Genomic DNA, 26,700 nt, shown 5'->3' on the forward strand with positions numbered 1-26,700 from the left:
CCTAGGAAGGAACTCGTACTACTACAAGCGTTAAACGCAGTGTAATGCCCAAAGATATAGAATGGCACCCAACGGCGTGAGATTAAGGAAAATTGATTGGACTAACCAACACAAGTATGTTATGAAGTTAATGTTAAGTCATGAACCTTCAAAAAAATACTTCAATACTAGATTTATGTCTTTTTCGTGAACATTCATCGTTTAAAAAAAAAAATTGAAAAAGAATTTATAAAAAAAGAGAAATGTAGAACAGAGTCTAAAGTTTTTACTATATTAGAAGAGAAAACCCCGGAAAATGCGTGTTTACGCATATAAAAGACTAATGACTCCATAAATTGATATATCTATAACACAATGAATAAAATCGTATACGTACATACATACATGAGCCTACGAAATATCAAATAAAAGAAAAAGAATCCAAAATTGCGTAGAAGTAGAACAAACCAGAAGAAGTGTAGTAACAAGAAGTGAAACTATGCGTCCTGGTGATGTGGTCCTGTGGTGGTGGTACCATTGACGCCGTTGGAGTACTTGTTTGAAGTCGGTACAGCAACCGTGTTACCTCCACGGTTCTTACGACGAAGAACGATGAACCACGTGAGTGGCTCAAGAATAAGGACACAAGCACCAAGAAAGATGAGGATTCCAATATAAGCCCAACGCCATTTATCAGCCGGGTCCAAAATGTCGAATCCCTTAAAAATGTTGACAATGGAGAGGACGATAGTTGTGTATCCGACGGTGTGATGGTACACGTTCCAGTACGTTCGGTATTTGTGGTCTGGCTTTGGCCTTAGAAGCAGAGCAAATACTTGAAGTGTTGCGAATGTGAAGAGTGCTATTCCAAGGTTACGATGGGTTGAGTAAGATGTGCCTGGTGAGTCATTGCCAAGCTTTATTCCTGTAGCCCAACCAGCTACACCGATGGCGTAACCGGAGACTTGGAAGGCGATATGGAGATAGAACCATGTTGGATCGGCGAAGACTTTCATGTACCGAGCCATCATTGCTCCCAATGGCATTAGTACTCCCCAGCTCACCGCATTTAGTATTCCGTGAGTCTGTTTTTTTTCATAAGTTTAGAATGTTTAGGTTATTTTCCACAGAATAAAAAATTTTATATTCCAACAAATAATATAAAAGTTAAGCCGGGCTAATTGAAAATTAAGAACAAGCAATAAGACTTTCATATTTTGATATTGGAAAAGACATATTTTTCAAGCTTATATAGAAAATCATTTTCATTTTTTTTCTTTCTAAAAGTTGGTCAAATGAATTAGCTCAGAATATTTAATGGTTTTACGCGTAAACGAATTTTCATGAATTTCTACAAAGAAAAAAAAAGACTTTTCAAATATTTGTTTTGATTATGGAAGTGGAGACATTTTTTGTGAGTTTGGTGAAAGTGAAACCGTGACAGAGAAGTCCACTATCTTTTTCAAAGAAAAATACTTAACAATTGCGCCGTTGATATTTGATTACAAGAAACTTAAATATTATTCCCTCCGTTTCAAAATATAGGATGTTTTAACTAAAACGCACAGATTAAGAAGTATTTACTTTTAACAAGTTCAACCAATCAAAAATAATACTGCATAATAAAAAAAATTAAATTAATCTAAAAGTTGCATAGAAACTTGAAAAGATCATATATTATGAAACAAAAAACTTCTCTAAAACATCCTATATTTTGAAACGAAAAGAATATCATTTATTATTTCTAGATAGAAAAAATCAACCATATAATTACAAAGATAAACTATAGGTGCTTCTATTAAAGTATTAATTAACAAAAAATAATTGAATGACTGGCTTTAAAACGCCATCATTTCATTTTCAATATGTTGACAAAAGACGTCAATATCTGTTTATCTTATTGAAGCAAAATAACATCTAATAATAAAACTAAGTTTGTCATCCAGACGTCAATATTTTTATCAAAATTATTATGCAACATTTTTCTTGGCTACTTGCTACTATTAGAAGCTTAGATATTTAAAAAAAAATCTATTGGAGACTCCCCCAAAATGCTATTATTTGTTTATTTTAAAAATATCGTTAAAACTTTTTAATCTTCAAAATTAACACAAATTTTAGGTTCAATAAAAATAATAAAAAATGGTTTCATATGAATTTAGTAACTTTGCATAAACCTAAATTTGTGGTCATTTTAAAATTTTCCAAAGTAGTATCATCTTTGATAGAGAATTGGACTTACATTTCTCTTGGTCAGCCTATCACCAGAACCTCCACCACCAGCTGTTGCCTGACCTGTCCGGAAATCAACCCTACCCATCGATCTCATATTGTCTCCTGTCGTCTGATGCTTCGCAGGAACACCATTAACAACAGGTCCGACCTGCCAAAGCTGGTTGGCTGTGATCAAATTCGTCGGCAACTCAAGAGTTGCGAATATCGTAGCCTCGCCATTGACTAGAGTCGCTGAGACGCGGCTCACACCGAAGCTAAGGGTTCCACGTTGGAGCTGCGTGGAGTAGGAATTCACGGGAGAGGTATATGCCTGGAACTGGCCACTTGAGTTGGTGAAGGCTACAAGAGCTTGCGTCCCTGACATCTGTGTCCCACTTGGGTTAAGTCCCCAAGAAATCCAAGAAGAAGAAGAGGTTCCAGGGTGGCGAAAGGCGATCGAAACGGTGCCGTTTGCCTCGTTGTAGGTCCAGTGGAGAAAAGAGCCTAAGGCTTGGAGGGGAGAGCAAGCGGTGAAGGCAAGGTTATTTTCGAACCTGTGGGTGTCACAACCGGACTGACCGTTGACGGTCAAGACAAGAAGTGTTGCCAACACGGCAAACAGAGTGACCTTTGGAGATTGTTGTGTTCGATCCATGTCTTTGTGTTCTGTTTTGCAAGTTGGGTGAGATTTGAGAGTTATGGGTTATTTTTCAAGATATTTATAGATTTAACGCAAACGCGGATGTCTTTTTAAAGGCTACGCAAGTCGGAAGCTGTTCTTTGTTGACTATATTTTGCCCATATCGTACCTTTACTACCTTTTTCACATATGACGTAACCATAACACTCATATTAATTTGTTAAATTAAGGGGTTTCGTTTATTTATTCTTTTCCAATAACATATGAATAGTTTTTAGAAACAAATCCCCATTTTTTCTCGAAAACAAAAGTCACCACGTTATAGAATAATTAAGTATAACCGATCAACGTTTTACATATTGCAACCAATTTAAGGTTTTAGTCAGTTGGGACGTTCGATAAGTTGAGGTGAATATTTCAAACAACATATATAGGGCGGCTCACTTGGTATTGTAAGAGTTTCTAAAATATTAAAAACAAATCCGATTGTTGTTACTTTAAAAACTCTCTTACTATTTACAAATGAAGAAAGTGATTTTAAATAGCGTACCATACGAAATTGACTCACTAATATTTGTTATTATGCACTAATAATAGTGGAATGTTGTATATGCATTAAGAAATCTTCTTATACGTACAACACATTCTTCTAATCGTCAGTGTATGACATATATTGAAGGTTATAAAAAGACAAAGAAAAGTTGACGAGGTCAATTCTCAAAGACAAATGGAACACAAAAGAGAAAACGTTCAAACATTTTTAATATAATTATGGTGGATTAGGTAGTAGATTCGTTAAAAGTCATCGTCAAATTCACATTCACGGGTCCATGTATGGTGGTTTTGTGCAGGGTAAATTAAGTAAAATCTGACAACATTTCATATTGTGATTTTTTTTTTTAATTTCTATAATATAAAACGAAAGATTGCACATAAATTTGGAGAAACTGATAGTCAAATGTCTCGCAATACTCCACATGTGGTCTTTAATTCCTTTTAACATATATATTTGAAAAATAAAATTAGTGATGAGTCTATGAATAACTCTTTTTTATTTGAATTATGTAAGAACTCACGCTATGCACAAGTATTTTTATGTTGTTTTATTTTATGAATAATTTTGTTTATATACATAATAAATTATTTTATTTTATTAAAAGTTTTAACTGTATTTGAAATATAGTGGAAGTGTTTTTCAATAATATGTTTTAGTTAATCATGTGGTTATAGTTTGATTTGAACGTTGAAGAATAATATTTGGAAGGATACCATACATGCATGTTGTCATCCGAAGATTATCATGGCCCTGTTAATGTAGTCGGTCTCATTCATAGCAAATCCTTTTGTCCCGGGGGCTTCAGATTTGCGGGAACGTGAATCACAAATCAAGGGCAAACACGACCAATCTTATCCCCCAAAAAAATCTAAACCTATGGCGACAAGTTTCTTTTTTTTTTTTTTTTTTCCTTTTAAGTTAATTATGAAATATTTTTCAAAAGCTTTCGTGACTAAAATCGAGAGAGAAAAAAAAAAAAAATAAGACATCTACACAAAATGATAAAGAGGAGAAGAAGATTTAGCTCCCAAGGAAGATGGAAAGCACTTTCGTATGGAGGACTAAAGTCGGAGTGAATGAAACGACGCTGTCAAAATGACGCCAAAACATCGTGGCCATGAAAATTATGATCCCACCCCAAAAAACTTCCTTCTAGAAGATGAACTTCGTTAAGCTATATAACTTTTACTTTTTTTTTTTATATATATTATAAGGCTTTTTTAAATAAAGTTTATTTAAATAACGTTCCTCAAATCACTTCTAAACATTTCTTTTAATCTAAGCCAAAACCAAATTCCAAACCCCACCCATAAAATTTTGGGTAATTCCCATAAATAAAATATTATTATTAGTTTTGTTTTTCAGAAACATTCTAAAAACTTTTTTTCCGTTAATATCACAAATTACAAAATTAATTTCTAAATCCTAAACCTTATCTCCTAACTCATACCCCAAAAAAAAACAGTTCTAAACCCTTGAATTTTTTTTTTTTTTTTGAGAATTGATTTTTCTATTTGTGGTAGGGAAACCAATGTTTTTGATGGTATTTTTGGAACATAAAACTAATTATAGTGATATTCTTGAAAACAAAACTTGAAAATGTGATATGTTGAAAAAAGTTTTGAGTGAAGTGATTTGTAACCCGCTAATCTTTCACAAAACCAAGTGGAAAATTAGCCAAATTATCATTACTAATCCGCAAAACAAAAATATTTATATTCACAATACAATACAATTCAAATGAGGGGTTTGGTGAAGAGTTGACTCTTTAAAAGTCTTTAAACTTATTCTATACGAATTTGGAATATATATATATATACATATATATATACGTTTTTTTCTGAATTTTTGTAAAGAAAATTTTCAAACAATAGGAAGAGAGTTCTTCACTTAAAATAACGATCTCTTGACAACAATGCAAAAGTAAAATATAAAGTAAAGGGTTTTGACAAAATAACCAAAAGACAAAAATGAGGTGATTCGAATCAGAGACGCGTTTCGGCGTTTGTCAATTTTGCCGTCTAGTATGCATTCAAACATATATACCTCTTCTCTCTCTCTCTCGTCTCTATGCAAAACTTTGTTCTCGATAGGGTTTGGTGACCCATAAATGAACTCGATAAGCAAGCTTAGTCCATGTCAACCTGAAAAAAACAGATCACCTGTTTGATACATACAACGAAGTGTCCTCCAAACACATGATTTTTAGGCAGTGATTGTTTAATTGCATCTATATTAGGATTCAAGGCCTTTTGATGGTGCATCCTACTATATTAATTGAAAAATACAAATATGAAATTAACTTTATACAGTGTAAAAAATTACATTGTTATACCATTAGTGTTAAGGCAACTGTTTAATTTTCAGTAAAGCTAAAAATTTAATTTTAATATTAGTTTTTAAATAACTATTAATTTTTAAAAATATATTTTCTCTCTCTAAATATTATGGACAAATATTAATAATTAATTTAAAAATTTTTTAAAGTAATCAAAATTTCTAAAATTAAGATTTTATATCTAAGAGCACAAAATGATTATATTTAATAACTACATTTGGAAGATTTTGTTAAGATTTTAAATTATGATTTTTCTATCATCTTTCTTTTATTTTATTTACAAATTATTTTGAATTATCATATAATACATATGATAAATAATAGAGAAATTACCTAGAATATTACATAAAAGTAGGTTTATTACTAGACTAACACGTTGAGATTTTTGACTTACTAAAATAACACATAAAAGTTTGCAAATTATACCTGAGTTGTGTGTTTTATTACGTTTATGACATTTACAAATTAAATTTAATTGAAAAAAACATAGATTGATTCATCATTTCATCTTCTTCAACTTTGCTTCATCTTCTTCGACTAAATCATGGCATCCAAACAAAAGAAACCATATTCTTGTTGGAGGTGAGTATCAAGAGTGAATGGAAAGAAATCTTGAAGAACAATTTGACATTTGTTACCAATCTTAGAATAGTTTGGTGACTAAAGAAAAAAGAAACTATATCCTCCTCTTCCCTCGCCGTTTCCAATATTCTTCTCCACTCTGTCTCTTCCAATCTCCCTTGCTCTCTCAGTTTTTCTTCCTCCCTCATGGCTATCATTGCTGCTCATGGCCAAGCGCAAGAGCATAGTTACTACCAGAAACCCTAATTTCGTCACGCCCACAAAGATTCCATAAGAAAATGACGTTTTCTCTGCAGATCTAAGTCTTGCTCGATGGGAAATACGTTCCTCGCGCTGTTCTTATGGATCTGGAGCCTGGTACCATGGATTCCCTCAGATCTGGTCCCTTTGGTCAGATTTTTCGTCCTGATAACTTCGTCTTTGGCCAGTCCGGTGCTGGTAACAACTGGGCCAAAGGTCATTATACCGAAGGTGCTGAGTTGATTGATTCTGTTCTCGATGTTGTCAGGAAGGAGGCTGAGAACAGCGATTGTCTTCAAGGTGCGAACCATTTTTTTTTAATCTCGATCTGTTTTTTTTTTTTTTTTTTTTTTTTTTTTTTTTTTTTTTTTTGAATCTGCGTAGGAAACGAGAACGAACGAAATCGATTTAGGTCTTTGTTGATTGAGATTTGTTTTGTGTTATGTACATTTGTGTGATATATATGGTTTTGTTTATTGGATATTTAGGTTTCCAAGTGTGTCATTCATTGGGTGGAGGAACCGGATCTGGAATGGGAACTCTTTTGATTTCTAAGATTAGAGAAGAGTATCCAGATCGTATGATGATGACTTTTTCAGTGTTTCCTTCTCCTAAGGTCTCTGACACTGTTGTTGAGCCATACAATGCTACTCTCTCTGTGCATCAGCTTGTTGAAAACGCTGACGAGTGTATGGTTTTGGACAATGGGGCTCTTTACGATATCTGTTTCCGTACCTTGAAGCTTGCTAACCCTACCTGTGAGTATATTATTATACAATCTCTTGTAACTGGTTTATTCATGTGATGTGATGTGATTTGAGTCCTGAATTCTTTTGTTTCTTTGTGTGTTTCATTAGTTGGTGATCTTAACCACCTCATCTCTGCTACAATGAGTGGTGTTACCTGCTGTCTTCGTTTCCCTGGTAAGCTAAACTCTGACCTTAGGAAGCTTGCTGTGAACCTTATCCCCTTCCCAAGGCTTCACTTCTTCATGGTTGGTTTTGCTCCATTGACATCGAGAGGATCACAGCAATACAGTGCCTTGAGTGTCCCTGAACTGACCCAGCAGATGTGGGATGCTAAGAACATGATGTGCGCTGCTGACCCTCGTCATGGACGTTACTTGACTGCATCCGCTGTGTTCCATGGAAAGCTGAGCACCAAAGAGGTTGATGAGCAGATGATGAACATTCAGAACAAGAACTCATCATACTTTGTGGAATGGATCCCAAACAACGTCAAGTCCAGTGTCTGTGATATTGCACCAAAGGGTTTGAAAATGGCGTCCACTTTCATTGGTAACTCAACTTCAATCCAGGAGATGTTCATGCGTGTGAGTGAGTAGTTCACAGCTATGTTCAGGAGAAAGGCTTTCCTTCATTGGTACACAGGAGAAGGCATGGACGAGATGGAGTTCACTGAAGCAGAGAGCAACATGAATGATCTTGTCGCAGAGTACCAGCAGTACCAAGATGCTACAGCCGGAGAAGAGGAGTACGAGGAGGAAGAAGAGGACTACGAGACTTAAGATGTTGTCTAATGGCTCCCTTGGATTCGTAAGCTGTGTAAGCAAGCAGCATTCTCTTTCTTCTCTTTCCTTCAACCCTGAACTTTTTTCCGTAATATCTCTTTATTTCGTTCATGTGTGTTCCTTCTGTTATTGAAACCCATTCTCGTTCTGGATTTGTTTAACTTTTGCGTGTATTGCTTATTGTTTTTGTCAGTGGAAAAATATTGCTTTTGTTCTTTCAAGTTTTGTGTCGCGTTTTGCTCAGAGCTTTCATTTCCCTACTCGAAACATACACTCTTACAGTTTCAAAGTAACTCTATAATAGTGATAAAAAAAAATCATTTCTTCAGTTGTTCAAACTATACATCATTTAGTGTAGTAATTGTCAAGCCTAAACACTTCGTTGACCTATGGAGAAGATTCTGAAGCAGTTCTCTGACATGCTTTTTCGTTATCTTCCCTTTCTTTGATTAAACCTTTTCAATGTTTCCTTTTCCGTCTCTGACACTGTTGTTGAGCCATACAATGCTACTCTCTCTGTGCATCAGCTTGTCGAGATTACTGACAAGTGTATGGTTTTAGACAATGAGGCTCTTTAGGATATCTGTTTCCGTACCTTGAAGCTTGCTCACCCTACCTGTGAGTATATTATACAATCTCTTGTAAATGGTTTATTCATGTGATGTGATGTGATTGAGTCCTGACTTGTTTTGTTTCTTTTGTGTGTTTCATTAGTTGGTGATTTAAACCACTTCATCTCTGCTACAATGAGTGGTGTTACTTCCTGTCTTCGTTTCCCTGGTCAACTAAACTCTGACCTTAGGAAGCTTGCTGTGAACCTTATCCCCTTCCCAAGGCTTCACTTCGTCATGGTTGGTTTCGCTCCATTGACATCGAGAGGATCACGAGATTTGCTTATCCTATGTTTTTATTCTATTCTTCGGTCTGTTTGTTACCGATTTCTAGGTTATATCTTTAGGAGAAATTGATTCAAAATCGATTCAAGAAGTAAGCGTTTTTTCTGAAACCTAAGTTGTCGGGTAAGCCTCTAGATCTTATGCCCTTGTTCTGTTTTCCTCTTTTTGTTTTTACTTCTTGTTGAATCAATGTTTGTTTGATTTTTGTCAACTCCTCCTTTACTCTGATTCTGCTTCCTTCGTGAGTTTCCCCTTTGTAAGTGCGATTAGTATTTACTCTTTAGGGTTTTTTTGCTTTGATTTGTTACCGGTTTTGCTAGTGAGTTGCCTTTAATTTTTAGTTAGGTTTCAGCGTTTACGTTTTAGTTTGATTTTTGTCAAATCTTATTTTTTTCGCTGCAGATACATGGATAAGAAACTTAGTGAGATTGACGCTTTAAGCCTCCATCTATCTCTCAACGATTTTTAAATCAGTTGTCCATTTATGCCAATTTGCAAATCCACTGCTTATAGCATCTGAGGCTAGAAGTGTTGTGTGAGACGACTTGTGTCCATCGATCTCTTCCAATTTTGGTTCTGTCTAGCTAAAAACTTGAGATATTTTTTGTTTGCTTCAAAATTAGGGAGAGATAGAAACATGTAATAAATATATTGATACAGTGGTGTCGAATAAATGATATAGGTTTGGTATTAGTTGTGTTGTTGAGTCTTGAGATAGATTCCAGGGAGATTTTTTTTAAGAACAAGGAATAAGATCCATGTTTTTTTTCTTCATATTTTAGGGAGATGTATCCTTACTAGCTCAAGCAACAATGCGGTGGGACAGTTTACTTCTAAGATGAATGGTATTGTTAGTTTCCTTGTGATTTTTATCTTAAAGTGGTGATTGTTGGTGTGGGTACGTGAATTTTACTCAGCTATTGAGATCTGATTGTGGGTTTAGATTTGGGTGATGCTATTGAATCTCTGTTTTAAGAAGTTCTTATCTCTCTGTTTGATGATTGCCTTTTGCTTATTAAAGTTGATATCTTCTTGCCATTTAATTAGTTGGAACGCTCTACTCACGAGTTGTTGTTTTTTATCAGGTTTAATCGCCCTTACCGGTTCGAAGATTTACTCTGCTTCTTTCTCTTCTTCTCCTAGGTTATCGTTTTTTTTTCCATATAATTCTTCTTAGTTGAGATTGTTTGGAATTTGATCATCTTTCTCTTGGTTAGAGTATAATTTTGGCGATTATGCTTTGTGATTGGTTGATTCAGCTTCGATGGTTTTTAGCGTAGGTTTTGATATTTTTTGTGTTGTTTGCTTTGCCGATTGATTCTGATTTATTTTGTGTGAATTATCTTTTGCTATGTGACTGTAAAATCATCTGCTCTTGCATTTTTTTTGATTCAGAATTTTACGTTGATGAATTATGATTTTGATAGGATTGAGTGTAATTCAGAAACTTTGATTAGTCATAAATATGGTGTATCTTAATTTATATACCTGGTAAAAGCTTGTTTTCACCCCTAGAAATGTTTGTATGCATAAAACACTTGATTTATGCCATCTAATATGCCTCTGTTTTACTTGCTCGCAGAATAATAATTGGAGGCATCACTTTACTGAACCAATGAGCCTTGTAGCCATGTGCTCCAAATAAACTACTGCAGAATTTAAGCAAGAGGAGCACGAGGAGGCACCAAAATTCAAAAGAAAATCCTTAGAAAAAGGTACTACTGAAGTTATGTAGTTTAGTACTATTTACTTCATTTGACTCATTCTCTCTTATCTAACTTGGAATCACATCAAATCACCTAGATCCTTTGCAACACCAAATTCCTTTCTTTATGAATAACTAATATTTGTTGCGTCTTTCAGTTCAACTCTTCACTGATTTTTTCTTGATACAATTGATGGTTTTTGATTGCAGGTCTGAGTAATGAGTTACGATATGGGTACTAAAGAATCATTTTTTTTTGTTGGAGTTTCTTCGAATTGAGATTGATTAAAATCTGTCTGATCGTTTGCACTTTGCCTGAAAACTTGTCACGGTTATCTCAAGCCAAAGTCAGTCATTTATCCCTCTCTCAATCTAACTTGGTTAAAATTTCACTAAGTGTTTAGATCTACCTCCGTTCTTTAAGAATGTTTGATTTGCAACAAGATATTAGTAAAAAATTATTTGGTATACACATAATTATACATAGTTGTCCAGTTGTACCCTCATATTCATAGTTGAACTTTTACATTTTTTCGTATTTCCAGTTGGACTATAATATAAATTATTAATTAGCAGTTGACCACAAGATTTATCAGTATTAATTAGCATATACAAGGTTTTCATAACACAATGTTCATAAAAGGTTGGGTTTCACCTCTTTTGTTTCATTTGAGGTGATCACTTACTAAGTCTTCCTTATACTTTAAAGAGTGTTTTATGTGAAAACGATAATATATATTAGAAAGTGATAAATTCTTGTATTGTTGATTAAACATGGTTATTTAATATTTCAATATGTAAAGAAATTCTTATAAACCTTAATTATCATTTTCATATTTTAAATATAAATGTAAATCTAAATATATATTTAGTTGTACCTAGTTGAACTGAGTATTATATATTTATGTTATCTAACTATTACCCTCTATAGTTAAAATGTAATTTTGTGTGGTTATTATTCATTACCTCTCGAAAATATAATAAATAAATAAACAATTACGAATTACATAGGTTGTTCTAGTAACATCTCTTACTTTTTCTAGTAACATCTCTTACTTGTTCCGTTTCTGGTGAACAACAACGACAATATTAGCTAGGGTTGTAGAAGAAGATATGTTGAAGATAACTAAAAAATTACAATAATATCGTTCATTAAAATGGATTTATGGACACTAAGCAAAAAAACGTTATGTATGTACACTAAACTCAAGAACGTTATGTACGTATGCGTTCATATGTACGTACACGTTTATATGTATGTACACGTTTGATTTTAGGTTTAATGAACCCGAAATTACCAGAATATCCTTGTCTTCTACTTCTAACATACGACTGAAAACCCTAATTTTCCCTGCCTCACTTTATTTTTTCACGACTTATGTCTATTTTTTTTGTTTCACTTATGGGGTTTTTACTCAACTATTATAGATTTTCATCTCAACATCTGATTTCTAAATTAAAAACCTATAAAAAGTGAGTTATATAGATTTCCGAAACGATATCTTGCTCTTCCATGGATGAACCCAGAGGAAAGATTTCCGAAACTGAGTAGGAAAAAGACGTTTGCTCCGGCCGACAAACAGAACATGATTGATGAATCTGCTACAAACTTTATTACATGAACACCATTATTCGGAAGAACAGCAAACATGTTTAGATCTTCCTCCAATAAGTCTATCACAACGCTAGACTGTCTTTGCCAGCTCAAACAAATTTGTGTTATTCTGGTAAGACTTTACAGCTGTCAATCTTGCTTACTAAATCTACCACGGACAAGAAGCCTACCACAACACAACGAAAACTATTTCAAAAAACAAACAAAGTATACCAAAAATATCTGTAACGAGAGAAGGCTGTCGCATAAATCTGTCGCAACAGACCATTAGTCTATCATAAATATCTTTTGGGTCATATTGACTGTTGAAGGTGTACGTCAGATATTTTTGGTACACTTAGTTTTTGATACACATATACGTCCACCGATAAGTGTACCAACACTACAACTAAGTGTACCATCTACGTCGACGGCAAAGTGTACCAGCACTACAACTAAGTGTACCAAAAATATCTGACGTACACCTTTAATCAGTCCAAGTGTATAAATCTACCATCAAAGGATCGGTAGACTTAGTCCCAACTTCCAATGTTTTTTTTTTCTAATGGCATTAGCCGTAATTACGTTTTTTTCCAACACTAGTTTCAGGGGTATTATAGGTACAATGTGTTAGTCTAGTAATTACAAACAATTGTATGTTACTTTTGTAATAAGGAAGCTTTTATGCAATATTCTAGTAACTCACCCTAAATAATATGTAGAAATTTTTGTGCATATGTTGTGATTTGAAGTTTTTTAAAACGAAGATATATTACTCAATCTATGAAGAAAAAAATGTGTATTTTAATATTTCACATCGACAGATTGATAAAACTAAATATTATGTGGTTGATAAATTAATAAATTTTATTTGTTCACAATTACAATATTATAATTACTACCTAAAATATTTCACAACGTAATGGTGCATATACAACAAACAAACAATATAAAATTGTAATATAATTCAAACAAATTAAATACTATAATCTTCTAAAATAATTAGTATTCAAAAAGATATATGTAGATTTACCAAACAATTGCAATATTAAAAGTAAATACTATCTCAAACAAATTAAAATTTTAAAACAAAAAAAATAATAAGTTTTATTATTATATTATAATTTTTGGAAAAATGTCGATCCGTGCTTTATAGCAAGATATCTCCTAGTTATTAATTAATTTACAACAATGAATTAAAACCACATGCATATGAATCAACAAAATAACAAATATTAAAAATATATTAAAATTTAATTTGAAATACATCATTTTTATGATTAACAATTTATTTAATTTAAATCAATAAATATTTGATTTTTTTCTTTTTAAATTTTACAATTTATCATCAACAACTAATAAAAAATACATTAAAACATAAAATGCTTATCTTATATATAAAAAAATCTAAAACTTAAGTTAGATAGAAACAGAGGGAGTAATAATTTGTGACAATTTGCTACTGTAATCCAATATTAATAATAAGTTTCTACAAAAATTATCTACATTAGAAGTTACATGAGTTTGCACAAAAACAAAATAAAAAGCTGCAAACCTTGTTACAAAATTAAGAGATAATTTCGGAAGGAATATTTTAAGGGAAATTACCTAGAATATTGCATAAAAGTAGGTTTATTACTAGACTAACACGTTGAGATTTCTGCCTTACTAGAATAACACATAAAAGTTTGCAAATTACTTCTATATCTGAGTTGTGTGTTTTATTACGATTTATGCCATTCTCTTTTAAAACGAAGATCTTAAAAGGGGAAAATAAAAAGATCATAAACCTAAGTCGATCCCTTGAATCTTTGTGTTGTTTGTCTTACGATTGTTGGGTTGAGATCAGCTATTTTTAGATAGCTTGCGGCGTGAAAAGAATCTGTGTGGAGGACGTTTGGCTGGAGGACCACTGACGGCGAGTTGACGGCGAGGTGGTTTGAAGTAGAGGAGGAGGGAAATAAAGCAATTTGCTCAGAGGTAAATTGCTTACTGTTTGCTTACTGTTTTCTATATCGTGGTTTAGTCTCTATTGCTTACTGTTTTCTTATACCCGAGTATTACATAGTAGGCCTTGTATATTGTATGTTAGTTTTATGTATGTTGTTGAGCTCTGTTTTTCGGAAGATATTTGTGTGACTTCATGTTGCTTCGTTGCTAATCTAAGCAACAAATGTTTTGTGATATTGAATTAATAACTAAACTAAAGCTTCTGTCGTAGATATGGGGTCAAGCAAGAGGTATCCAAGTAGGTTGTATGAGGTTGGTAATTTTCCACTGCCGATGAGAAGCATGCACCACGATTGTAGTTTGTCCAATCTTGGTGGTTTGAAAGGCTTTGTTGGTGATGAGGTGTATGACAAAATAAGAAAGAATTCGCAGCTGGGAGTTCTATTGGATCTAGCCGAATCTGACTACCTGTTTTGTGGGAAGACCATCCATTATCTATTGTCCAATCAATTGGCAATAAACATTCCTTCGGAGGTATGGTTTTTGGTTGGAGGAAAGCCGCTGAGGTTCTCTCTATATGAATATGACGAAATTAGTGGTTTGAATTGTGAGAAGATTGATGAAACAGAGTTTGAAGTCGATCATACACCTTTATGGGCGGCTTTAAAGGTGAAAGCTTTTAATGGACCCAACTGGGAGGAGCTAGTTGAGGGTTTGAGAAGCTGCCGTGGGTGGTCTGATGAAATGAAGACGCAGATAGCTCGGTTGTATCTTGTTCATGTTGGAGTGCTTGGTTTATCAAGGAACAGTCGGATTCCTCTAGAATACGCTAAAAGGGCGTTGAATGAAGAAGCATTTGAGAGTTTTCAATGGGGTAGGGTTGGATTCAAGAGTTTAGTTGATTCCATCAAAGTCCTTGGGTTACCTAACAATGCTTATACCCTCCATGGATGTGTCCATGTATTGCTGATATGGGCATTTGAGAGCGTGAAGGTGCTGGGGGCTAGCTACGGGAATGTAAGAGAAGGTGTAGATTTGCCTCTGTTAAGGTGGAGAGGAGGGAGGCCAAGGAAGGATATCGAAGCCTTCATATCCGAGAGCAAACTCTTTAATAATGGGGAGGTATGCCTTCAATTTACGTATACATTATTTGTCTGCATTTTTTCTTTGTGATAGATTATTAAAATTTATGGTATCTGAAATGCAGCTTCAGGTGAAGCATTTAGTACCTAAACCTTTGGAGTTCATATATCCAGATTGGCCAGGACAGTATTGTGTGTATGGTGTAGGAGAAGGTTTGAAGAAGAAACTGGATAATCTGCTGTTAGACGTGATCAATGGCGAAGTGGATGAAAGAGAATGGGATTGTGTAAAAAAAAGGAAGGGGGAACATACGAAGAAGAGGGAGAGGAGGCAACATGTTGCAGGGGTAAGTGACGATGATTTCCTTGAAACAGCCCCAACCAGCATCCGTAATGTCCCCAATAATGCGAAGGAGCAGAAAGAAAGTGTTGGGGACAAATGTTCAGCAGAGAAGGCGTCTGGAGATAAGCATTCAGGAGTGCAGGGTGAAGATGGTAGTGAAAGGTTATTTACTATGGTTGAAACACTAGGGGCGAAAATGGATAATATTCAGATATCGTTTTCTAGAGCAATAGCGGAAGTTGTGTTCAAACTTCAAGGTATGGAGAGTAGGATGGGTAACTTTGAGAGTGACGTTCAACTATTGAAGAAAGTTGTTATCAACACAACGGATGGAGGAGCGCATACGCAAGGACCTCTTACATTAAGAAATGACGAACAAAAAATAGAGGAGGTATGATCTGCGTACCGTATTGATAAAATTGTTATTATATATCTATTGTTCAGTATGAAGTCTTTGTATTTATCTATTCGAGGAACCAATATCAATTTCAGTTTTGTGAAGTTGTATAATTTTGTAACTATTTTGATATATGATTTTTTTCGTACACACAATTTAGCAATTTGTATACTTTGTCTCTAGTTTAACAGCGTCATATTATATTTCAAATGTCTTGTATATAACGTCAAATACATGTCTTTTGTTTCAAGTCATGGCTATATCAGATAAAGCATTCAGACAAGGATGGTTATAAAGTTGCTAGTTGTGTTAGGAATCCGTTAGCCATTAAGGATAAGGTCATGTGGTCTGGGAGTATTAAAATCGAACCAGAGGACAGTGTAGAGCGAATTCCAAAGCAGATGGTAGACAGTGTACAGCGTGTCAAAAGAGTACAGAGTTGGGAGACAGAGGAAGGCGATAAAAGAGCAAAGTATAATGACAAAGTTGATGGAACAGGTGCTCAACCCGTTCCTATTAATGTTATCCATCCGGTAAGTGGTGGTAACCCTGGCTCGTCGGATCGAAAGTGCGAATCTGTTGTGGATTTAACCAAGGGGACCAGCAGTCCTGCATCGTCTCATACAGTGAAAGATAAGGAGAAAGCCATGTATTTTGCATATTTGTTACAAAAGGTGTTTCCTCCATCAAGAGAGCTTGATCTTCTATTAGTAGATCCAGTGGGCACCAACATAGGGTTAAACCCTAATGACAAATCAATGCGAGCTGCATTAATGACCCGACGTGAAAGCCACATTGTAGTCCTATCTCCCGCAGTGTACGATCCTTTTAGTGAGGCAAGTCCTGAGAAAATTGCAAAGCTGATGTCCTTCCTAACTGATGATTTGTAAGTCTTCATTTAGAGTTGTATATAATTAGTGTCTATATTCGGATTTGAGGACTACGATCTATAACTGATTTGTTAATTTTGGTATTCAGGGCTAAATTACCTTGCACTGGAAATGCCGAATTTTATTTTCGCCTCGTGACCCCTAAACAATTGTGGCCAACTATAACATTCGGCTGGTTAATGTGGTAAGCTTCGTAGCATAACATTTGACGCAGTTGACTATGGTATACTAATGCCTGATAGATGTCACTCGTGTTGCAGCACATGGTTACATGTATGCATATGTTCCGTATTAGGGGGACGCAAACGCCATCCCCATATAAAACAGATCGTATTGCTTTTCTCGATCCTTTGTTTGTTAGTATGTGGGCATTCGAATTCCCTAAAATGGATGCCTCTAATCAATGGGTTTTTGGAGAAGGTTATTTTGAGACGTTCGTGGGAAGGCTGCCAAAATACGGAATGACAAACAAGGTGTGGGTTGACGATGTAGACACCCTGCTCTTCCCATACAACCTAGATAACAACCATTGGGTAGCCATCGAAGCTGACTTAGTCCAGCGGAGGCTAAGAGTTTACGATAGCATAAACATCGGTAGAACCGATGAGAGTCTACAAAAAAAGTGCAAACCGTTCGCAAAAATGATCCCACGCTTGATACAAGCATATAACCGGAGGTACAAAGATGAGCATATCGGGGCGGCGGCATTTAGTTACTACCGGGTGAAAACACTCCCACAGAACTATCAACAAGGTGACTGTGGTGTGTACACATTGAAGTGCTTAGAGTGTATAGCTCTGTGAGTAAATTACACAGGCCTATGTGATGCGGCCATGCCTTCTATTAGGATGAAACTTGCTGCAGACGTGTTTGATGAGGTCCCAGACCGAGACTGCTTTCTCCAACTAGATGCTACGTCGGAGACAGTAGATTATCCGGAAGCTGAGTTCAACTCGGGATCAAAAAGTTGAAGAGGTTCCATGTACATTACCGGAGCAGTATAATTTTGCAAAATTGAAGATTGGTTTTACGCGTGTTGCAAATAGAAGATGCGTGTTTGGTCATTTTTTTGGTAACATGTGGGATTTGAGGATGTCGTTCTTAGATTTTCCGAGGTCTGGTCACTCACATAGCTCCTATCGGTTGTTTGTAAACCCTCTTCAGGTGTAGTGTTTTTTTGTATATTGGAGGGTCTAGATATGTATCATTATGACGTTATATGTTAGGCCTTTATCAGATGTGTACGTACCATCAGCTAAGTAACGGCCTTATTATGGTCTGTGTACACACGTACGTATATTCATATGTGTACGTACCATCAACTAAGTAACGGCCTTATTATGGTCTATGTACACACGTACGTATATTCATATGTGTACGTACCATCAACTAAGTAACGGCCTTATTATGGTCTGTGTACACACGTACGTATATTTATGGTCTGTGTACACACGTACGTATATTCATCAGTGTACGTACAATCGATTTTCTAACGTTATAGACTTGATTTTTAGGTCCATGGTTGGTGCTTAGTTTCTATCCATTTTGAGCACACTAACTTGTCCCTACTGGCAATCCTATGATATGATGAGCGTGATGTGATTAAATTGTATTCAAATTCAGCGAACCATAATCATCCTAACAGACTGTTACGGATCATATGGACCACCTGCGTGAAAGTAATAAGTACAACCAGGAAGAATGTTTATTCGCTACTTAATTTATTGGACCAATAGCAGCTTCGTAGACGTCCATCGCGAACTTCTTTCGGAAATTGTCAATATTGTTGTCGGTGATCTTCAAGCAATCAGTCATCGGTTTGCCCATGCTCAACAGTTCTAAAAACTTCATAGTAAAAGGTCCACAATCTCCCGTCCTCAAGTTTTGTCCTACTTGGCTAACCCTTTCAGCGGTAAATGGATCGAGAGGGTAATTGACATCGATAACCCTCTGAAGTAGGTACGGTATCATCTCACACACCGGCTTGATCCGGGACATTGCAAGAGTTTCTCTGGAGGAGGTCATCAAAGGATCGTAAATGGAAACATGTCTCTTTATAAGATTTATGCCCACTCCTACCCAATGCTTAGATTTCCAGTTCATTGGAGCATATATAACGTCGACATCTGTAACCCACTTCAACCTTGGTTCGTGGTGCATCCTTTCCCCATTGACGATGTCAATGAGTACTTTGTCCCATCTGAAATTCCGTTTCGCCGTGCTCCTGTTGAATGCTTGGAACCTTCTTGTCAACTCGTAAAAGAGAACGGAGTCCAAAATTACGGTCCTTTGTTTTATCATTTCTTCTCCGTTTTTGTGCGACAGCGTTAGGGCAATCATCTCCATGTGCTGCAGATGCAGTTAAACGCAAACCGGTCGGGTTTAAATCCAACAAGAAACCATGAACACCCCAAAATCGTGTAGTTAAAGTTTAAAATATGTACCTGACTATGGACCTATTTTTGGGACGATATAAGAGTAGAGAAGAATAGGATATCTGCCTTGCGGAATCCGAAAAAGGTGTGTACCCTGCGAAATTTTGTAATTATGAATATCCTATATCAATGATTGAGCATATCAATATGTCATCGGAGTAATATATACTACACTTACACATTATCTTGTTTTATCATCTCGGTGAATTTGGCGAATTTCCCATCAGCAACATCTTCCATAGGGTCGTATGAAACCGACCCTGCTTTTATCACTATGGCTTCGGATGGTTGACTCGCACGTATCTCCATTATCACTTCTTCTGCGCGTCCTGTTTCATCCACAATAATAACCGACTGCGGCACTAAATTGTCTGAGTCACCGGGAATACATTCGTCCCCGGGACTTTGATCTGGTTGACCTCTAGTCTCTTTACAGCCCTCTTCGACATCGCGTTCGTTGGGTATTGCTTGGTCTCCGGCCTAATAAGATGCACGTACATAGATTAGTTGTGACGTACACTGGACCATCTAAGTAGACACTATAAATATGGCAAATATTCGAAATAAAAAATAATTTTGCACTATTGGAGGTTAACTGTTGTTTCTATTTGTACATGTCCATCAATTTTGTTACAGCCCTCCTCGCCATCGCTTTCCTTTTGTAGTGCTTCGACTTCGGCCTAATAAGATGTACGTACATAGATTCATACTTACGTACACTAATGTCACAAATACTCGAAATCATCAAAGTTAGACACTTGCCTCTTGTTGACCGTCAACTGCAGTTTCATTTTCTACAGGTATTTCGGTTTTGTTACAACCCTCATCTGACTCGCCTTCCTGACGTCTTATGTCCCCTCCGTTACTGTTAAACCACTCGACTTTCCCGCCTTCTTGATGCAGTTCTTCCCCATCCTCCTATTCAAAATAATGAAACTTTTAAGACGCGTGTTCGTAGTAGGAACTTGGTACAAGCTCAATTTTTCACACTTGTAGATTAGAGGAGATAAACAAATAACCGAATATATATGAGACCCACAGATGGTTATCCCTTTTATGGTTACTTCCTGACCTACCATTTTGTTATAATGCAGATCAGGTTCCATTTTAGTATTCAGCTGCAGCAATATCTGTTCAATTAAAGGTGGACAATGCTTTATTACGAATATAGTATTGTAATCTCCATTCCGTGTCAAATACTTACATCGGATACGGTTTTAGTTGGTGATAGCTCGACAGCAATGTCCCCCGCGTCATAATCTTGGCGACACTCATTAACTCCATTGTCCGGGGATGGTTCGTTCATGCCACAGTCGTTATTATCGGTTACCCACTAATTAATATGAGTACGGGTTGTATCCTACGGTCAAATATATAAAGCGTATATGATAGGTGAATAAGCAATAACACCCCCATTACGTTGATTGAGTCGCATTCTAAAGAGGATCTTGTTGTCCATTACTTGGCCTCCAACTAAAGAATCACCACTGACAGAGTGTTGACCATCTATGGCATCCTTCGAACCATCAGTATTCCGATCACCCTGTGCACACCACGATAGCAACATAATTTAATATATGTAAGTAGTGAAAAAATTACAACCCTTAAGCTATTTGTCATATCAACCTTAGCAGTGTCAGCGCATCCCCTGTTTCTGACCTTCTCTCCCTTTTTTTTCATAACCATTACTGAACTCAGTCTTCGAAACTTTATAGTTTTCCCTCTTCTTTTTTTTGAATACTTCTTCTCTGAAACTGTATGCGAAGCGTAAGAAGGTTCCCCATGTTCGTTTCTTTTAACCTCCAATAGTGCAGCTCTTATCTCCTTGCGGATCTCTGTACGTACGAAAATCTCCATGTTTGCCTGATTTTCCTTCATCAGTGCTTCTTGTTTCCTGTAGAACCGGCTTAGTTCCACCGCTTACCTTTCAAATTGGTCATCGTCCAAACGTTCATCAACAATGGGCGTACCCCCCGGTCGCCCATCAGTTCTCGTGCTCTTCTCTTTCTTATTGTCAATTGTTGCGGTGTCTGCTCTTTTCCTCTTCCGACAGTCAACTGTAACTATATCACCAATTAACCATTAATTTTTTTAAAAATTATCTTTATAGTGAAGCCCTTTGTAATGTATAAATGTTTTTAATACCTTTCTCTTCGGGACGTGTCTGTTTTGGACACCTATCATCACCTCCCATCCATATTGCCTCATCCCATTTGTGGCCAGCTTTAATAAGATTTTCAATGTTGTCAACTTGATGGTCTTCCTCTTCGTCACGCCACTCCAATTCTCCACTATCACAATGCTCTCCACTACCAACCATCCGTCTAATAACCACCTATAATATGATTACAAATATATATACATTTGACGAAACTGATAGATTCAGGTCGTTAACATATTATATCAACCAAGTACATACCTCTTTAGCAGCCTCGCATGCGAAGATGTCTGCTGTCTTGATTGGCCGCAGTTTAGCCAGATTGTGGATCGATCTTTGATTAAACGCCTGATCTTGAACGTCAAATGGTACTAATCTTGCAATTGCTGGGACAGATTGGAAAGCCAGCAGCTGGAGTGCTAGAGGAAATCCATGAACAGCAACTGATTGTTGCTTGAAAGTTTTTACAAAGCTGTCTACGTCTGCTGGACATTTAAATCCTGTAATAGTCTCCAGCATCCGTTCAAATGACAACCTTCCCCATGGATATTTGAAAAAAAAAATCAATATTCTTGGTCATCTCCACTGTCTTCGGATCTGGTTTTACTGGTTGCGTGGCGCATGTTAGAAGTCCATCAACTATTATTATCAGCGCTAAAGCTAGTTTCTGCCACGTTTCCATTTTCTCAGTCTCCAACCTTTTGACCAACTCGGAGATCGGTTGTTCTATGTTTTCTCCGAATAGAACTTCCCAAACAGTCATACATCCTTTATCCGTTTTTGTAGCTCTTTCCACATCTCTCTTTTTTGGATAATTTCCACATTCGAGACCTGTCAACTCTGCAAATTCCTGTAATCCAAACTTGATTGGATTGCCACCAAACACAATCCATATCTCATGCCGCTTTTTGGTCACCAATTGACAGCAAACAAATCCATGAACTAGTTTACCGGAGAACGAGATCTTGTTAGCAGGGATACGAAAAAGCTGCCCAAATGGAGACTCTAACAAGTTTTCCATTTCTTTTGTTCCACTCAGCACCCTCGATATTGTAGAAAGATATTCCGGTTTTGAATACGCATTTATCTTGGTTTTGACAGGGTAATGGTCAAGAGCAAATAACCTCCTCGGTAGATCCAAGCTCAATTGAGGAACGATCTCTACAGCCTCGGGATCCATCCTATCACCATGAAGTAACGTACATATTAATATGTACGTACACTAAACCAATTAACCCTAATACCAATGTCTACCAAAGTTTAATTCTGTTGACGATTACGGTTATTTATCCTCTGCCCGCCACAGATACACTACTATTCATCGATTTCACATCCTGGGCTACTCAAAGCAATTCTTAAATGTATTTGCTATATACTCTTCCAACCTAGTATAGAATTTGGGGGTACAATCTCTCTTCCAATTTAAAGTAAGAAGCCAAGAGAAACACTTACCTTCTGATTCAACACCGGTGATGAAAGAGGGATCGAAACTAGTCGCCTTTCTCTGATTTCACCCGACCTCTGTAATCTCTTCTTCCTTAAATGTTCGGTCGCCGACTTCTATGGAATGTCGTTTTGTAGTACTTATCCCAGATCTAAACACCTTAATTCAAAAAATCGGGATGTAAAACAACCCTATCGGACATCCGAATGCGCCGTCGCAGCTGAGGCCTCAGTTTTCCGTCTATTAGACTATTACTAAGAACAAAGATTTTGCCTCTACTACTAAACTATTTTAAATAATTTTTTTTTATAAACAGTGCAATGGCTGAGCTTTTCTTTAAATATTTTTATTCAAATTATACAGTTCTTCAACGTTATTGGTTCATTTACACTATATATCAGCCTTTATTCGTCTGGTTAAACCATCATTCACTATTCCTTGATGTTTTATAAAGTTTTACATTGAATTGGTTTGTTAAATGAACCAATATATTTTCCGCCAATATATAACGTCGACTATAGGGTCATAATTAAGTAGTGCATGCGATGTCTCGTCTTCGCTTAACCGGCAGTTACACATGTTAAATATCTAAATGCGATGGATCTGTATGGAATTCAGTCACGACGTTTGAAAAGCCATAATATTGATAATATTGATAAGAAGACAAATACACACCCAGTGAACTATGTATTCGTCTCTCAAAAACCAAAATATCACATCACAAAGTAAACATAAGTGCAACAAAGTCATGGTGCATTTCGACAGGCTATCCGATCTCTAGACGTGGCGATCTGATTGGAAGGTTTCTGTTAAGATCATCCGCAAGTGGAGAAAGAGAGAAGCGAACATCGTCACCTTTGAAATGGTTGTTTCGGATGTTTTCGTAAGTGACTTGTCTCATCATCATATTATATGCACTTAATATTAAATGATACATGTACATCATGGTTGAACTTTTTTCCCCCACCGTAGGGAGATAAGCTGCAGGCAACAATCAGCGAGGACCTGTTGCCCCAGTTCTGTGCGGGGATTGAGGAGGGTTTGTGGAAAACCTTCTCTAATTTCGTCGTCACTGACGACACATCCGCTGTGAAGGTCGTGGCTTCCAACTACCGGATCAAATTCACTGCTGACACGGTTGTGGACAACATTCGTTGCTTGTCGACCAATCACTACATCGATTACGTCGCCTTCGACCAAATTTACGAATGATGGCCTTGTTGGACCCAGAACTGCTGCTTAGGTAACGTTGCATTGTGTTGTTCCGGTTTTTAATATCATATCCAGTACCATAATTCTAATGACATGACACCATAGACACGATGGGGCAAGTTACTCACGTCGAACGAAGAATATTGGTGGATGATCCAACTGCTCCACGTTTTGCTGAGAGAACCCGGTTGATACGGTTTTCATTGACGAATCTTGAGTGAGTCGTTTTCGCGATTATTAGCTTTCACACACTTTAAAGATATATCGGGCTATTAACGTAAGGTGTCTCTGTGTGTAGGGGTCATCACTTGCAATGTGTGGCTTATGATGAGATGGTCGATGATTTCGTCCGCAATTTTTGGCTATGCGGAGGCAAACCAGTTGTAGTCTTGCGATTCTGGAGGCCCAAGTTTAAGGATGGAGGTACTGATTAGGCAAACATATTTAAAACAATTCAATCACCTTTTAAATATAAGATTACTGCATAAAACTAATTTTGGTTACTCTTTTTCCTTATTTTTCCACACCGCAGGAGGGATGGAAGTGGTTAGTCAACCGGGTGTCTCTAAAGTGATATTTGAACCACCCTTCCCTGAGGTTAGAGATTTCAAACTCCGGTTGGAATACTTCGACCAGCGCGAGCGGAGTGACGACGATTCGTAGCCTATGTTTCCATTTGTCAATGTTGCTTACATTCCAAACTTCTAAACCACGGTGCTGGACTCTTTATATTATCTTCATTACCTACATCCCAACAATCTATCTTACGTGGATAGGAATAATTTGATGTAAAATGTTTGTGTGTATTACGCATGGTTAATTATATATTTTTATTTGGTAAGCATCTACCTAATAGTGCCAACCTTTAATGTTAGACGTATGTGTACAAACGTGTACAAATGTTTATGTTTATGTTTAATTTCAAGGGTTTGGTCGATAATAATAACACGACAAGGTTTCAAACAGTCTTTTTTTTAGACGATAAAAAAATGGGAGTACTACTAATAAAACGACCAAACTACTTTAAAAAATATGTCATTGTTGCTAGTATAACCAAAGTCGCAACAAACACATTGGTCAGTTTTAATTCCATAGTTAATCCATCACTCTTGTACGCAATCAACACCTTCATCCTTTCCAACTCCATCTGATTTTCCTTGTGCATATTTAAGATGTTAGCAATCTCCTCTTTTTGTCCCTGAAGCGCTTCACGCATTTGATTCAAACTAGTTAACTTTAGAAGATCTTCCTTCACTGTTTTCAGTTCCTCCATCATAGCTTCATCCCACCATTTAAAAATGTGATAGTCCCCATCCTGCATTTTTTTTTGCTTATAATGTTTGTTAAAACGAAAACCTCAAGTTATGCAAATAAATCTGATCTTTAATCAACCTCGGGGAAACTGTACGTTACTTACCTCTCTATTTCTACAAGTGTAGTGGAGCCTCCCTGGGTTTGTCCTTGTAAAAGAAGGTTGTAGGTTTGGCCTTTCACCACAGTAACAAACAGCCGGGATCCCATACTCCGTATCGTCATACTCGACTGGACTCGTGTTTGCCAAAGCAGACATTAAGAACGAAACTGATAACGTAATTGAAGGAGGGAAAATAAAGAAAAGAGGAACGTTAAACTATTAACCGAATATCCAACTCTCTAAATCTAATCCAACATCTATGGCAGCGGCTCTCTCTGTTTCCCCCAAATCAGTTCAATGAACCCTAATTTCCCTGAATTTTATAAGATATCGATTATATTCGGTTAGCTTTTATAGAACATTCTGTTTTGTGTCATTTTTTGTATTCTAAAACAACATGAACTTTTCCAAGTTGTGTCGTTTTCCACTAGATACGAACGGCGTCGTAAGCTTGATACAGTGCCGGTCCTTTAGTAAAGCCCGTAAATCAAGGGCTTTATGCTACAGATTATATTAGCGATTTTAGGGGAATCAATATCAAAAAAGGTGCGGTGGTACAGTGGTAGGATTGGCCTTGACTGTCCTTCAGTGTCACGAGTTCGAGCCCTTGTAAAGTTGTAGTAGGAACTTTTTTTTTCCTACTGTTTGTTAATGGGCAAAATTGGTTGGGCTGGCACTGTTGATAGTTTTGTGTGTTTGCCCGGTGAAACTAAGTACACGTCGTCTATATGGATGGTTCGAAGCTAGGGAACTGCCATTTTAGACCTTTTTCAGAATATAAGGAGCAATACGACATCTAGTACACATTTTCGGAACAAAAGGAGCAAAACGAACAAAACGACAGATATTGGCATACACTTTAATTAACATCTTCATTACATAGTAATTTAATTATCTAATGAAACATACGTGGCGAGGTGAAACGCAACACAGAAGGGAACCGACGATACACCTAGAGGATTTCACATATAGATTTGGCCACCCACCACACTCCGCAATTTACACAGATGATGTCATAATAACGTGTGTCGGTCGATAACCTGCCCCATCTCAAACAACTACTCATGGCACAGTCCGGGAAAGGGATCAACGAACTGGAG

General features: G+C 36.4%; 4 protein-coding genes across 34 annotated transcripts; 3 read left to right on the forward strand and 1 right to left on the reverse strand.

The window, feature by feature from the left end:
• Positions 1–252: 252 nt before the first annotated feature.
• Positions 253–3,066, reverse strand: LOC104732549 (cytochrome b561 and DOMON domain-containing protein At5g35735). Its single transcript, XM_010452111.3, has 2 exons — positions 2,222–3,066; positions 253–1,064 (listed from the first exon to the last, which is right to left on the reverse strand). The coding sequence occupies exons 1-2, from the start codon at positions 2,846–2,848 to the stop codon at positions 477–479; spliced, it is 1,215 nt and encodes a 404-aa protein (XP_010450413.2). The 5' UTR covers positions 2,849–3,066; the 3' UTR covers positions 253–476.
• Positions 3,067–6,105: 3,039 nt separating this feature from the next.
• Positions 6,106–11,219, forward strand: LOC104773545 (tubulin beta-4 chain-like). 31 transcript variants are annotated; one of them, XR_015574853.1, is made up of 10 exons: positions 6,150–6,849; positions 7,038–7,307; positions 7,407–8,114; positions 8,608–8,698; positions 8,795–8,931; positions 9,026–9,232; positions 9,379–9,511; positions 9,759–9,821; positions 10,062–10,691; positions 10,892–11,219. XR_015574853.1 is itself a non-coding variant. In XM_087479006.1 (4 exons), exon 3 carries the CDS (start codon positions 7,904–7,906, stop codon positions 8,075–8,077), a length of 174 nt encoding a protein of 57 aa, XP_087335132.1. In that variant the 5' UTR covers positions 6,150–6,849; positions 7,038–7,307; positions 7,407–7,903; the 3' UTR covers positions 8,078–8,114; positions 10,559–10,678. The 31 variants fall into 28 exon arrangements, 3 of the variants coding, with proteins under 3 accessions (XP_087335133.1, XP_087335132.1, XP_087335130.1); XR_015574862.1 differs by having other exon boundaries at positions 10,559–10,691; XR_015574855.1 differs by having other exon boundaries at positions 9,026–9,099; positions 9,379–9,549.
• Positions 11,220–13,700: 2,481 nt separating this feature from the next.
• On the forward strand, positions 13,701–16,197 carry LOC104789623 (uncharacterized). The gene is made up of 3 exons (XM_019246029.2): positions 13,701–14,255; positions 14,497–15,347; positions 15,433–16,197. Exons 2-3 carry the CDS (start codon positions 14,499–14,501, stop codon positions 16,045–16,047), a joined length of 1,464 nt encoding a protein of 487 aa, XP_019101574.2. The 5' UTR covers positions 13,701–14,255; positions 14,497–14,498; the 3' UTR covers positions 16,048–16,197.
• Positions 16,198–23,571: 7,374 nt separating this feature from the next.
• On the forward strand, positions 23,572–24,186 carry LOC147931004 (uncharacterized). The gene is made up of 3 exons (XM_087477132.1): positions 23,572–23,661; positions 23,777–23,857; positions 23,947–24,186. The coding sequence occupies exons 1-3, from the start codon at positions 23,572–23,574 to the stop codon at positions 24,184–24,186; spliced, it is 411 nt and encodes a 136-aa protein (XP_087333258.1).
• The last annotated feature ends 2,514 nt before the right edge of the window (positions 24,187–26,700 follow it).

This window comes from Camelina sativa, chromosome 12 (genome assembly GCF_030686135.1).
Source record: "Camelina sativa cultivar CO46 ecotype springtype chromosome 12, ASM3068613v1".
NCBI classification, from domain to species: Eukaryota; Viridiplantae; Streptophyta; class Magnoliopsida; order Brassicales; family Brassicaceae; genus Camelina; species Camelina sativa.

Bases quoted from the DNA above. Each gene is read 5' to 3' on its own strand.
- LOC104732549 (XM_010452111.3), bottom strand. From the start codon at position 2,848: ATGGATCGAACACAACAATCTCCAAAGGTCACTCTGTTTGCCGTGTTG. The intron at 1,065-2,221 runs GTAAGTCCAATT...GAAAAAAAACAG, and splicing joins ATAGGCTGACCAAGAGAAAT to ACTCACGGAATACTAAATGC.
- LOC104773545 (XM_087479007.1), top strand. From the start codon at position 6,651: ATGGATCTGGAGCCTGGTACCATGGATTCCCTCAGATCTGGTCCCTTT. The intron at 6,850-7,037 runs GTGCGAACCATT...TTGGATATTTAG, and splicing joins GAACAGCGATTGTCTTCAAG to GTTTCCAAGTGTGTCATTCA. The intron at 7,308-7,406 runs GTGAGTATATTA...GTGTTTCATTAG, and splicing joins GAAGCTTGCTAACCCTACCT to TTGGTGATCTTAACCACCTC.
- LOC104789623 (XM_019246029.2), top strand. From the start codon at position 14,499: ATGGGGTCAAGCAAGAGGTATCCAAGTAGGTTGTATGAGGTTGGTAAT. The intron at 15,348-15,432 runs GTATGCCTTCAA...TCTGAAATGCAG, and splicing joins AACTCTTTAATAATGGGGAG to CTTCAGGTGAAGCATTTAGT.
- LOC147931004 (XM_087477132.1), top strand. From the start codon at position 23,572: ATGGATCTGTATGGAATTCAGTCACGACGTTTGAAAAGCCATAATATT. The intron at 23,662-23,776 runs GTATTCGTCTCT...TCTGATTGGAAG, and splicing joins ATACACACCCAGTGAACTAT to GTTTCTGTTAAGATCATCCG. The intron at 23,858-23,946 runs GTAAGTGACTTG...CCCCCACCGTAG, and splicing joins TGGTTGTTTCGGATGTTTTC to GGAGATAAGCTGCAGGCAAC.